Below are 14137 nucleotides of genomic sequence, written 5' to 3'. Positions count from 1 at the left end.
CTGAACATCTACAGATGGTAATCTGGGATGAGTCATTTGAATAAATACCAACATGAGCCGGCCTTGTCAGTCTAATAGATTCCTGTACTTTAGAATATAGCGCTGTTTTCTGTTCAAAGCAGAGTCATATATTTGGTTCAAAGCCATCACTCAGCAGCGAGAATGTAAATTGTGGTTTAGTTTTGGGTGAGCCTGCGGTTTTGGGAGAACAAATGCACATCCCATTTGTTCTGACTGTGCTCTCAGTCCATTAGGACTGCCATAGCAAATTATTAATGTCAATTATGCATTTGTCTCAGTTTGGGCTGAGGTAAGATGGAAGCTGTTGGAAGGGACAGCTGTACTTAATTACTTTCCACTGATGGTGCTGTTGTGCTTGGAATGATTGGAGTACAGTATACCAATGAGAGATGTGTGTATGTTGGTTGATGCTTTACAGTACATTTGAATTGATGTGCCTTTTCTCTGCAGGGTTCTCTTGAGTGCCTTCACTTGCTCACATTCTCTCTCTCTCTTTCTTCCCTCTCTTCCCCTCCTACCTATTTCTCTTCCCTTTCTCTCTTTCACTCTCGCTTCCCTACCCCTCTCTCTCTCGCTCTCTTTCTCCCTCTCTTCTCTCTCCCCCTCCTCCCTCTACAGACAGCATGAAGGGAACGTGCTGGCTGAACATCCAAGATGGCCGCTGTGAGGTCAACATCAACGGCGCCACGCTCAAGTCCGAGTGCTGCTCTACACTGGGAGCTGCCTGGGGCAGCCCCTGTGAACGCTGCGAGATCGGTCAGTACACACACAAACACACACACCTACTAAACATAATGAAGTGTGAGGTGTGTACTGTAACTGCTGTCTCTCTCCACAGACACTGCCTGCTCCAGAGGGTTTGCTCGTATGAAGGGAGTCAACTGTGAAGGTAAGACACTAATCGACCCCTACACACACACACACACACACACACACACACACACACACACACACACACACACACACACACACACACACACACACACACACACACACAGTCAACTGTGAAGGTAGCAGACATTCTTACAGCCATAATGACCCTCTGCCTCCCTCCCTGTGGTATTCCATTCACCTTCCGTTCTTCCTTCCCTCCCTCAGAAAATGATGAGCCATAGAGCACAGTCAGTCTTGTAATATTGTCCCTATTTCCTCCCTGCAGACATCAATGAGTGTGAGGTGTTCCCGGGGGTGTGTACCAACGGGCGCTGTGTCAACACCCAGGGCTCCTTCCGCTGTGAGTGTGGCGAGGGGCTCACCCTGGACGGGAGTGGACGCACCTGCGTGGGTAAGACAACACTGCCACCAACATAAACTCTGGCAGACACCATGCATTTTTATAATAACTGAAATCAGAACTGGCTATTATGTATCTTTGCTGTTGACTTCACACATATACTATATTTAAGCAATAAGGCCAGAGGGGGTGTGGTATATTGCCAATATACCACGGCTAAGGGCTTTTCTTATGCACGACGCAACGCAGAGTGCCTGGATACAGCCCTTAGCCGTGGTATATTGGCAATATACCACACCCCCTCTGGCCTTATTGCTATTATCAACTGGTTACCAATGTAACAGTAAAAAAAAGAGCAGTAAAAACAAATTTGGGGTCATACCAGTGGTATACAATCTGATATACCATGGCCGTCAGCCAATCAGCATTCAGGGCTCAAAACACCCAGTTTATAATACACTATAAAATATGAATGATAACCTACATGGGAGAAAATACAAATTTGGTGACAACAAATATTAGCATGGTTAGCATACTGTGGCATTAGCCGTAAAGTTCTGTATGTCTGAATGTTGTCCGTCCATCTGTCTATCCCTCAGACGTGCGCAGTGAGCAGTGCTACATGAAGTGGCACGAGGACGAGTGTGGTGAGCCGCTGCCCGGGCGCTACCGCGTTGACATGTGCTGCTGCTCGGTGGGCGCGGCCTGGGGCATTGACTGTGAGGAGTGTCCCAAGGCGGGCACCCCGGAGTACAAGGCCATCTGCCCCAGAGGACCAGGCTTCGCCAACCGAGGAGACATCCTGACTGGCAGACCCTTCTACAAAGGTAGGAACTAAGACTTATTATCTAGTCTTGGTAACACTCTAATTTGCGTTGGGATAATGTAGCATTCACAACATATTCATAAAGCCTTCATGAGCAGTCATAATCTTCTGAACACAAGTAGGTATGTTTCTTACGCTAACAGATTCTGAGTGAAGTCCTACTACTACACTGAGGAGCTACACACAAAACAAGCACACCATTATGGCCTCACGCCAGCAGTTGCAAACCAACCACAGCGTCTAATCTCTTTAACCACTAGACATTTCTTTAGATTATTACTGGATTCCATGTTCAATTCCACCGCTAACCCCTGCTGTTCGTCCATTGTGTTGTCCCTCCATAGATGTAAATGAGTGTAAGGTGTTCAACGGCCTGTGCTCCCACGGAACCTGTCGCAACACCATCGGCAGCTTCAAGTGTCGCTGCAGCAGCGGCTTCGCCCTCACCATGGAGGAGAGGAACTGCACAGGTATGGAGAGAGAGAGAGAGAGGGGAGAGAGAGAGAGGGGAGAGAGAGGAGAGAGAGAGAGAGAGAGAGAGAGAGAGAGAGAGAGAGAGAGAGAGAGAGAGAGAGAGCGAGAGAGAGAGAGAGAGAGAGAGAGAGAGAGAGAGAGAGAGAGAGAGAGAGAGAGAATTATAAGGGGGGGTGGCAGAGAGACTGTAATAAACATAATTCTGTTTATTCCATAGAAAAGCATTTAAAAATCTGTATGATTAAAGCAGAAATCTATATCTTTAGTAAGTATCCTTGTATATGATTTCTGTAGTATTTGAGAATGTTTTAGGGGCAAAACATTATTTTGACATTTTGAAACACTCCTACTGGGCACAGACGTCAATTCAATGTCTATTCCACGTTGGTTCAATGCAATGACTATTTGCATTGCCCCCCCACCCCACTCCAACCCCGTCTTTTACGCTGCTGCTACTCTGTTTATTATTTATGCATAGTCACTTTAACTCTACCCACATGTACATTACCTCTGTACCGGTACACCCTGTATATAACCTCCCTACTGTTATTTTATTTTACTGCTGCTCTTTAATTATTTGCTATTTAAAAATGTTTAACTGCATTGTTGGTTAAGGGCTTGTAAGTAAGCATTTCACCTGTTGGATTCGGCGCATGTGGCAAATAAAATTTGATTTGATGTCATTGAAATTACGTGGAAACAACGTTGATTCAACCAGTGTGTGCCCAGTGGGCTGTTTGTTGACACAGCTGAATTTTCTCATGAGATCAGTAAAGTAATGCTGAATATTATATTTCTGTAATGTACATTATTCCCTCTGTCTCTCCCTCCCTCCTCCCTCCTCTGTCTCTCCTCCCTCCTCTGTCTCTCCCTCCTCTGTCTCTCCCTCCTCCTCTGTCTCTCCCTCCTCCTCTGTCTCTCCTCCCTCCTCTGTCTCTCCCTCCTCTGTCTCTCCTCCCTCCTCTGTCTCTCCCTCCTCTGTCTCTCCCTCCTCTGTCTCTCCCTCCTCCTCTGTCTCTCCCTCCTCCTCTGTCTCTCCTTCCTCCTCTGTCTCTCCTTCCTCCTCTGTCTCACCCTCCTCTGTCTCTCCTCCCTCCTCTGTCTCTCCTTCCTCCTCTGTCTCTCCCTCCTCCTCTGTCTCTCCCTCCTCTGTCTCTCCCTCCTCCTCTGTCTCTCCCTCCTCTGTCTCTCCTCCCTCCTCTGTCTCTCCTCCCTCCTCTGTCTCTCCTCCCTCCTCTGTCTCTCCTCCCTCCTCTGTCTCTCCCTCCTCTGTCTCTCCTCCCTCCTCTGTCTCTCCCTCCTCCTCTGTCTCTCCTCCCTCCTCTGTCTCTCCCTCCTCCTCTGTCTCTCCTCCCTCCTCTGTCTCTCCCCCCTCCTCTGTCTCTCCTCCCTCCTCTGTCTCTCCCTCCTCTGTCTCTCCCTCCTCCTCTGTCTCTCCTCCCTCCTCTGTCTCTCCTCCCTCCTCTGTCTCTCCTCCCTCCTCTGTCTCTCCCTCCTCTGTCTCTCCCTCCTCTGTCTCTGTGTCTTAGATATTGATGAATGTCATATCTCTCCGGACCTGTGTGGCCACGGCACCTGCGTGAACACCCCTGGCAGCTTCGAGTGTGAATGCTTCGAGGGCTACGAAAGTGGCTTCATGATGATGAAGAACTGCATGGGTGAGTCACACACACAAACACAGACACACACTGCTCTCCAGCTGACAGGAGAGTGTGAGAATTTCCTCACAGATCCTCTGTGCAAGTCATTTTTGACAGCTGACCTCATTGCACTCTCTCCCTCTCTTCCTCCCCCTCTCCCCTGCAGATATTGATGAGTGTGAGCGGAACCCTCTGCTGTGTCGAGGAGGCGCCTGTCTGAACACAGAGGGGAGTTACGAGTGTGAATGTCCACCCGGACACCAGCTTAGTCCCGATGGTTCCTCCTGCGAAGGTAGGTCATATATCCATCCACAGTGCACACTATACATTTCACACACACACACACACACACACACCTAGAATATGAGACACTTACACCACCGTAAAAAAAAAAAAAAGTTACATCATCCCAAAGTCATCTGGAATGCATTTTCAAGTTAACCAGACATTAACCTCCATAACGGTAATCTCAAGGTATTCTACTACTTTCTATGTTGTCTACTGTGGAAGCTAGTTTCTTTGATTTAAGCTGACTGTCATGTTCTCTTTGTGTGTTTCCAGATGTGAACGAGTGCCAGCTGAGTGACAACCTGTGTAAGAATGGCCACTGTGTCAACATGGTGGGGAACTACCAGTGCTCCTGTGACACGGGCTACCAGGTTACACCAGACAGACAGGGCTGTGTGGGTGAGTGAGCACTGACTGAGACATGTCATCATTTGTCTTTTGGGGAGGCGGGGGGGAATTACCATTCTTCAGTGTACGGTAACACCTTACATAAGTTTACAAAAATAATCAACAACAGACTTTGCAGATCACGTCAAAACATTTTGTCATATCAGAAATGGCAATGTTTGAGTTTCTGTTTGTGTGTGTGTCTATACTTACCTGTAACCCGTCTGATTGCAGATATTGATGAGTGTACCATTATGAACGGAGGCTGTGACACACACTGTACCAACTCAGAGGGCAGCTACGAGTGCAGCTGTAGTGAGGGATACGCTCTCATGCCTGACCTCAGGACCTGCGCTGGTATGTCACTGGGATACACACACATGCATGCACACACATACACATACACACACTCATGGAAAAAATACATGTTAACACTCACTCTGTCACACCCTGTGTAGATATTGATGAGTGTGAGGACACCCCTGATATCTGTGATGGAGGCCAGTGCACCAACATCCCTGGAGAGTACCGGTGTCTCTGCTATGACGGATTCATGGCCTCCATGGACATGAGGACCTGCATCGGTGAGACTATTCTCTTTCTCTCCCATCTCTCTCTCTCTCTCTCTCTCTCTCTCTCTCTCTCTCTCTCTCTCTCTCTCTCTCTCTCTCTCTCTCTCTCTCTCTACCTCTCTGTTTCTCTCCACCTCTCTCTCTCTCTACCTCTCTGTTTCTCTCTCTTTTCCTATTTCTCTCACTCCCCACCTCTCTCTCTGTCTCTCTCTCTGTCTCGCTCTCTCTCTTTGACCCTGTTAGACATCAATTGTTAGACATTTTACTCCTCTGTCCCCTCTCCAAGACCAGTTAACTCATGTTCCTCTGTGTGTGTTCCTGTCTGTGTGTCCAGATGTGAATGAGTGTGAGCTGAACCCTAACATCTGTCTACATGGGGACTGTGAGAACACCAAGGGATCCTTCATCTGTCACTGCCAGCTGGGTTACTTTGTTAAGAAGGGCTCCACCGGCTGCACAGGTACAGTACACACACACACACACACACACACACACACACACACACACACACACACACACACGCGCACACACACACACAGCACCATGGGCTACACACACATAATTGTAGTAACAGCAAGGTTATTACTGTAAAACACTATCTTAGTTATGACGCTGTCATAAAGCTTTGGACATGTTTAACTTCCATGGATAATGTATGAGTTATAAACCAGAGTACAGACTATAAGGTATAAACCAGATTACAGACTATAAGGTATAAACCAGAGTACACACTATAAGGTATAAACCAGATTACAGACTATAAGGTATAAACCAGAGTACAGACTATAAGGTATAAACCAGAGTACAGACTATAAGGTATAAACCAGAGTACACACTATAAGGTGTAAACCAGATTACAGACTATAAGGTATAAACCAGAGTACACACTATAAGGTGTAAACCAGAGTACAGACTATACGGTATAAACCAGAGTACAGACAATAGGGTATAAACCAGAGTACAGACTATAGGTTATAAACCAGAGTACAGACTATAGGTTATAAACCAGAGTACAGACTATAGGGTATAAACCAGAGTACAGACTATAGGGTATAAACCAGAGTACAGACTATAGGGTATAAACCAGAGTACAGACTATAGGGTATAAACCAGAGTACAGACTATAAGGTATAAACCATAGTACAGACTATAAGGTATAAACCAGAGTACAGACTATAGGGTATAAACCAGAGTACAGACAGAAGGAGAGAGGAACTAAAATGTTATGTCTTGTCCTGTATTGATCTCTCTTATTTCTTCCAGATATTGATGAATGTGAGATTGGGGCTCACAACTGTGACATGCATGCTGCCTGTCTCAACGTTCCCGGGAGCTTCAAGTGTCGCTGTCGTGATGGCTGGGTGGGAGACGGCATCAAGTGTGTGGGTGAGTACACTATAGTGCTGGGCTGGAACAAAACCCTGTTGATCCTCTGTTCAGCTCTCTATGACCAGGGGATGTGACCACTAGGCAGCAGATAGCTTAGCAGTTAGAGCGTTGGGCCAGTAACTGAAAGGTTGCTAGTTCGAATCCCAGAGGCGACAAGGTGAAAAATATGCAGATGTGCCCTTGAGGAAGGCACTTAACCCTAATTGCTCCAGGGTCTCCATTGATAATGGCTGACTGTGACCACTCTCTTCTCTCTCCCCATAGACGTGGATGAGTGTTCCACTGAGGAGCACAACTGTAATCTCAACGCAGACTGTGTCAACACCCCTGGCTCTTACCGCTGTGCCTGCAAGGAGGGCTTCAACGGGGATGGCTTCTCCTGCTCAGATATGGATGAGTGTGCTGACAACGTGAACCTGTGTGAGAACGGCCAGTGTCTGAACGCTCCAGGGGGCTACCGCTGTGAATGTGAGATGGGCTTCACCCCCACCGAGGACAGCAAGGCCTGCCAGGGTTAGAATAACACACTTTCTTTTTCACCCTGTGATTCCTTTCATTTTTATCACCATAGATCCTGACTGATCCTCTCTGTGTTTTCCATCTGTAGATATCGACGAATGTAACTTCCAGAACATCTGTGTGTTTGGAACGTGTCAGAATCTACCGGGGATGTTCAGGTGTGTGTGTGACGACGGCTACGAACTGGACCGCAGTGGAGGAAACTGCACTGGTGAGCAACACACACCCTATACCACACACTGAGAACTCTGCCACGGCATCACTCCGTACCAACCCAATCCGGCAACCCTCATATTTCTCCATCAATTTGGACTTTCTATTCCCTCGCTGTACCTCTCAATCTCAGGAATGCAGCCGCAGCAAGTCTGTGAGATTAACAAGGCTCTTTCTGCTTTCTCAAGTCATCTCACAGTCTGAAAGCATAGCTTTCATCAAGTGTATGTCTCGTGTTAAAGTGTTTGTGTGTGGCTCTATGTGTGTTAGTTAGTGTTGGTCATAAAGTGTGTGTTTCTGGCTCTGTGTGTGTTCCAGACATTAACGAATGTGCGGACCCTGTGAACTGCATCAACGGCTTGTGTGTGAACACACCAGGAAGCTACCTGTGTAACTGTCCTCCTGACTTCGAGCTCAACCCTACTGGAGTGGGCTGTGTGGGTAAGTACTGGACACCTGGCATTAGAGCAATGCTAATATCTCGTAGCCATGGAGATGAAGACACCTCAGCCAATGAATGATTGGCAGGAAGTGTTGATGGGTGTAAGTGTAACAATAGTTTATTTCCCTCATCTCAGACACGCGAGTGGGCAACTGTTTCCTAGATACGTTGGCGCGTGGCGACGGGGGCATCTCCTGCAGTGCTGAGATCGGCGTGGGCGTCACCCGCGCCTCCTGCTGCTGCTCCCTGGGAGGAGCCTGGGGAAACCCCTGTGAACTCTGCCCCCCCATCAACTCCAGTACGTACAATAAAGCTTGGTCGAACCAAAACATGACAGACATTTTCTTTTTGAAAAAAAAGATCTGAGCTAATCTTGCCCAATTCCACTTATGTTTTTGAGGAATATGTTGTCCTAGATTGATGTTTTGGGGTCTTTTTTTGTCTGTAGCGGAGTACAAGACACTGTGTCCCGGAGGAGAGGGCTTCAGACCCAACCCCATCACTGTCATCCTGGAAGGTAACACATCCTCTCTGTCCTATTCTTCTACTTGTCCTGATCTTATTATTCATCTGTATGTCCCAACAAACTAAACCGGTCTCTCTCTCTCTCTCTCTCTCTCTCTCTCTCTCTCTCTCTCTCTCTCTCTCTCTCTCTCTCTCTCTCTCTCTCTCTCTCTCTCTCTCTCTCTTTCTCTCTCTCTCTCTCTCTCTCTCTCTCTCTCTCTCTCTCTCTCTCTCTCTCTCTCTCTCTCTCTCCTCTCTCTCTCTCTCTCTCTCTCTCTCTCTCTCTCTCTCTCTCTCTCTCTCTCTCTCTCTCTCTCTCTCTCTCTCTCTCTCTCTCTCTCTCTCTCTCTCTCTCTCTCTCTCTCTCTCTCTCTCTCTCTCTCTCTCTCTCTCTCTCTCTCTCTCTCTCTCTCTCTCTCTCTCTCTCTCTCTCTCTCTCTCTCTCTCTCTCTCTCTCTCTCTCTCTCTCTCTCTCTCTCTCTCTCTCTCTCTCTCTCTCTCTCTCTCTCTCTCTCTCTCTAGACATTGATGAGTGTCAGGAGCTGCCAGGCCTGTGCCAGGGTGGTAACTGTGTCAACACCTTCGGCAGCTTCCAGTGCGAGTGCCCTGCAGGCTACTACCTCAACGAGGAGACACGCATCTGCGAGGGTAAGAGGGCAAAGGTCGCAGAGGGGTCAGATGTCAATACTATCTGTAAGAGGGGTAGCTGTTATGTCTGTACTGTCAGTAAGTGGGGTACTTATTCAGTACTGTACTGTTAGATTGGTATTATATTTGTACTGTGTGTATTCTCTGTGTGTGTCTAGATATTGATGAGTGCACAGCACACATTGGAATCTGTGGTCCTGGTACCTGCTACAACACCTTGGGGAACTACACCTGTGTGTGTCCTCCTGAGTACATGCAGGTCAACGGAGGAAACAACTGCATGGGTGAGTCAGACCACACTGGGTGGTGCATATACTGTATGTATGTAAATAAACAGTTTACTAATGGTTTACAAACTATAATGGATTCTAAACAGTTATTGAGTTGTGTATTTATGGTGAGTCATTCTCTACCCCCTCTCTGACATCATAGACATGAGGAAGAGCGTGTGTTACCGCAATTTCAATGACACGTGTGAGAATGAGCTGTCGTTCAACATGACCAAGAAGATGTGCTGCTGTGCCTACAATGTGGGCAGGGCCTGGAACAAGCCCTGTGAAGCCTGCCCTACCCCTGCCACCTGTGAGTTGGCACAAAAGACACACACACACACACACTATCTCCAGCACTTTCAATACAGCCCCTTAATATGTTCTTAATATGTTCTTGGTGCATAAGTTCACTCAGTTGTTTTGTCCTCTCCCCCACAGCGGAGTACCAGTTACTGTGTGGGAACCAGGCTCCTGGGTTCATCATAGACATCCACACGGGCAAGCCCATCGGTAAGGTTGTTAGGTCAAATAGGTCATAATGGCCTACTGCTTGCTCAACACATAAACTGATCTATATTGGCATCATTATTGTAATTATATGGTACCACCATGTCTGTGTCTATTGTAAATCGTGCTTTTCAAGACTTAGTCGAGTAGAAAGTGGCTTTGTGAGTGAAAGAGTCGCTAACATAGCATGATGTTTCTGTATTGTTCTGTAGATATTGATGAGTGTCGAGAGATCCCGGGGATATGTGCCAACGGAGTGTGCATCAACCAGATAGGAAGCTTCCGATGTGAATGTCCCATGGGTTTCAGTTATAACAATATACTGCTCATCTGTGAAGGTAAGGCTCGGACACACACGCAACTACACACACACATACTCACACTCAGTCTATATATAATCTCTGACACTCTCACATAAAACAATCACTTACAGTCATTTAGCAGACACTCTTATCCAGAGCGACTTACAGGAGCAATTTGGGTTAAGTGCCTTGCTCAAGGACAGATTTTTCACCTAGTTGGCTTTTCAGTTACTGGCCAAATGCTCTTAACTGCTAGGCTACCTGCCACTTAAGAAGCACTCCTGATCAGCAGACTTAATGCTGCTCTCTCCTACATTTAATTATCCTTGCTTGTAAAGACAGACAGCAGAGTATACTGGCCCTGTAGGAGCCTAGTGCCAGGGTCTGCCAGTCCAGGGGACTTAAATCACCCTAAAGCAGAGATGCACTGAACCCCAGCCAGCCTGGCACTGTTCTGTTTGGTCCTCCTCAGCCTCTGTATTACCTCACACTGGGTTTTTACTAGACGGTTATGACCACTGTGACTGATGTTCACTGCCCGCTCTTGTTTTTCTTCCCTCCAGATATTGACGAGTGTAACAGCGGAGACAACCTGTGCCAACGCAACGCCAACTGTATCAACATCCCAGGGAGCTACCGCTGCGAGTGCTCACCAGGCTTCAGGCTGTCCCCCAGCGGGGCCTGCGTGGGTGAGTCCAGACTCTGTGCCCAGGGGCAGCAGGGATTTACCATCTCAGAACAATAGGGGGTTGGCGGGATTATGTTAATGGTTTATAAGTAAAGCGTACTACAGTGAGTTTCTCTGTTGAGAGGTAATTGTACGAGAGTTAGATGGTTTATTAGTCAATGGGAAAACACACAGATGATCGATATGTGGGTCGTTCCACCAGTTCGGTGCCTTTTGAGAAGTGTGACTTTGTCAGAAAAAATGTTTGATTTCACTTCATTTTAACATTCTGTAATAAAGAACACATGTTAAAATGAAAAAGGTTATACGAGTTGAAAATGGCAGATTTTGTCATCGATAAGCACCTTAATTGGAATGCAGTGGCTGTACAGTAACATGCTATACATGACGTCAGAGCTCAGGTTCTCCGCTTTACAGCGCTGTATTGGTTTTGACTGACAGCCGTTATTACCTTGAGCACCTGACGCGACAAGAATATTTCCCCCATTCCTCCCGCTAATTGGGCTACTTTTGCCCATTTGTTGTTGTCTGAGTGAGGGAAATGCTGTAAATCGAGAGGAGTTGATGTGATCTGAAAGATTAGACGTTGAGGATTATAATAAATACAGCTTTGATGTCATACAAGTAAACCACACACCAATGAGTCCAAATGTGCACTTCACACATTTCCATATTTGAAAACTTGTGTCATTTACAGTATCAACGTTTATGATCGCTATGTTTGATCCACAGTTACAAGGATGACATGCGTTATACCCTGGGTTGTCCTGAACATATTAAGCCTATGTTTGTCATATCGTGAACAAAATTTACAGAGGAACACACACTTGAATGCACTCATGACTCCATTCTATGCGTACCAAAATTGTTGATTTTTGAAAGCCTAACACTATAATATCGTATTTTATACCTTAGATAGTCATGTTTTCAATAGAATAACCTTTCAAATTATGCCCACCTGACCCAGATTGCGATTTATAATGGACTGTTTTTGGATTGCGTAAACAACAACAGTAATTGTGTGATGGTGGGGATGCAGGGCTGTGTTCCAAACAAAAAACTACAAGTGTGCTTGCTTCAGTTCCTCAATGGCAAAGCTAGGAGAGCTCAAAAAAGCCCCTTTATAGTTGAAGGCTCTTTCCTTGAGTCATACAAGTGCTTTGAAATTACTTAGGAACTGTGCACAGTTTGGAGAGGTGTGTGGACACTTGGAGACACCAGTTAGATATCTCACTCAAAAATATACTTATTATGTTACTGAATGGACAGTATCCAGAGTACGTTATTGACAAATGCTGTGAGAAGTACAGTAAATGTGAAATGCGCATAAAATCAAGAGTGTAATGTTTGGATTCAGTCTTGTTTAAGGTGAACTGTTGTGTCCTCACCTTTGGTCTGTTAATTTCCCATAATCTCCAAAGTGTTCTCTTTTAATTGCTACCATGGTCATGCTTTTTATAGTTCTTCTGTTAAAAACATTTCAGTTTGGCCCTATCCATAAAGGACAATTTCCACACATGTAAGGGGTTAAGTGCCAGATAAAGTACAAGGGGTTTGTCGGGAAGCGTGAATTTGCCCGAGGTGTGGAAATGATGGATACAAGGATAAGGTCAACAACTTCTATATTTAAAGGTTTATTAAACAAAAATAATGTGCAGCATAGAGGGAGACTAACACGTTCCTTCACAGCCACGTACCAATCTGCCCCACGTCCTCAAGGGCAGGCAGGCATAAATAGTCTTGCTTATCTGTTCGTTCCCCAAGTGTTCCGGGCCCCTGATCAAAACATTTAATCAAGGTTGTCGAGAGCACTTGGGTCAGAGTGAGCCTTATACTAGATGTCTCGATCATTTGAAACCATCGATGGCTGAATTTACAGCCATTGACCCTTGGCATCAGGGAGGTCACCTAGATGTCACCTAGGATACCAAGTTCTGCTTTATGGTGACTCCTAACCTCTTGGAAGTCACTCAGGGGCTGAGTTCAGATTTAAGGGGGGCCAAGAATGTAGATCTTAACAGGTTGACCGTAACAGGGTTGAGGATTATTTGATCTTAAATCCGCCATAAATCCCCTTGTGACAGGGGGAATGGAAGCTTGTTGTGTGCAACAGGGAGTGGCTATTGAATTCAAGCTTTCCACCATTTTTTTTTATTGCTAAAACATTTCTAGCCTGTCTATCGATGAGTAACAGGGTTGACATGTTATGCTCGACCCGCTCAGTTTTACACCACAAAACAACAGAAAATGAGCAAAAAGAATCAAACCAGCTCACCTGCTTTTACACTATGATTTTACTATTAGGGTCTCTATTTTCAGCTGGCGTTAAGCCAGCACAATTGTCAAACGCACACTAGTTTGCAATTTCAACCTGTTTATGCTGGCGCTTTTCTGTATTCGAACCCTTGCGCCAGGATTGGTAATTTACCTGTCTTATATGAGCTTGCTTGAGCTGAGGTGTGAGGGGTGGCAATATCTGAGTTGTGTCCTTAAAAACGTGCCAAAGTGCCAATTTCAGGCAGCGCTGTTGGGGATATTTAAGACCAACCAAAAGCTGGTCTTAGCGGTAACCCAGTTGGTTATGGCATGGATTTTGACAGCGGAAGCGCAGCCTATCCAGCCGTGATGCACAGTACCCATATGCACATGGAACAAGAGAGATTTGCTTTTAGTGCCCGTAAACCTGGTATTAAGAAACATAAAAAACAAATGTTTTCTTTCCAATTTCATTTGATAAAAAAAATAAAACATAGCCTCCCTTCCTGTCAATGAAGGCAGTTTTTTTTTTCTGCCCAATGCATTCGCCAAGTAGTCAACACTATCATAAAGGGTTTAGCTCATGAGACTGCTTTGAAACTAATCTTAATCACCTATGCTTTAATCACCAAAGATCAAGTTTGGGAGCATCCCCTTTTAATAAACTGTATCAATCCACAATGGACTAGGAAGGTAATATTCGGTGCCCCCATGCAGACAAAATGGAGTTGATGACAACACAAAGACCGTCAATAACCTACAGAACTTGAGACAACGGCATGCAGTATTAAGCCGTGAAACGTGTTGATTGGCCAGTGAGTGGGCAAGCCCTCGTCACACCTATAATTTATTTATTCTTAAAAACACAGCCCTTTCGCGTCACCGCCAGCTATTGCGCTCATAATTCCTGCAGTGAAAATAGCACAAATATTTCTGACACCCTGGGACCTATAGC

General features: G+C 46.0%; 1 protein-coding gene across 1 annotated transcript in view; it reads left to right on the top strand.

The window, feature by feature from the left end:
• The window catches only part of LOC121576793 (fibrillin-2-like), an 85574-nt gene that overhangs the window by 60078 nt on the left and 11359 nt on the right, over positions 1-14137 (top strand). The window contains exons 21-43 of the mRNA XM_045223502.1: positions 640-777; positions 860-910; positions 1181-1306; positions 1855-2082; positions 2426-2551; positions 4085-4213; positions 4362-4487; positions 4757-4882; positions 5105-5227; positions 5329-5454; positions 5777-5902; positions 6706-6828; positions 7096-7344; positions 7439-7561; positions 7882-8004; positions 8142-8303; positions 8454-8522; positions 9032-9157; positions 9316-9441; positions 9590-9739; positions 9868-9939; positions 10149-10274; positions 10802-10927. Coding sequence (XP_045079437.1) covers positions 640-777; positions 860-910; positions 1181-1306; positions 1855-2082; positions 2426-2551; positions 4085-4213; positions 4362-4487; positions 4757-4882; positions 5105-5227; positions 5329-5454; positions 5777-5902; positions 6706-6828; positions 7096-7344; positions 7439-7561; positions 7882-8004; positions 8142-8303; positions 8454-8522; positions 9032-9157; positions 9316-9441; positions 9590-9739; positions 9868-9939; positions 10149-10274; positions 10802-10927 — 3000 coding nt within the window. The remainder of the gene's footprint in view (positions 1-639; positions 778-859; positions 911-1180; positions 1307-1854; positions 2083-2425; positions 2552-4084; positions 4214-4361; positions 4488-4756; positions 4883-5104; positions 5228-5328; positions 5455-5776; positions 5903-6705; positions 6829-7095; positions 7345-7438; positions 7562-7881; positions 8005-8141; positions 8304-8453; positions 8523-9031; positions 9158-9315; positions 9442-9589; positions 9740-9867; positions 9940-10148; positions 10275-10801; positions 10928-14137) is intronic.

The sequence above is a fragment of the Coregonus clupeaformis genome, chromosome 11 (assembly GCF_020615455.1).
Source record: "Coregonus clupeaformis isolate EN_2021a chromosome 11, ASM2061545v1, whole genome shotgun sequence".
In the NCBI taxonomy this organism is placed as follows: Eukaryota; Metazoa; Chordata; class Actinopteri; order Salmoniformes; family Salmonidae; genus Coregonus; species Coregonus clupeaformis.
The sequence above is the reverse complement of the archived record's forward strand: the minus strand, read 5'-3'. Positions and strand labels throughout refer to the sequence as shown.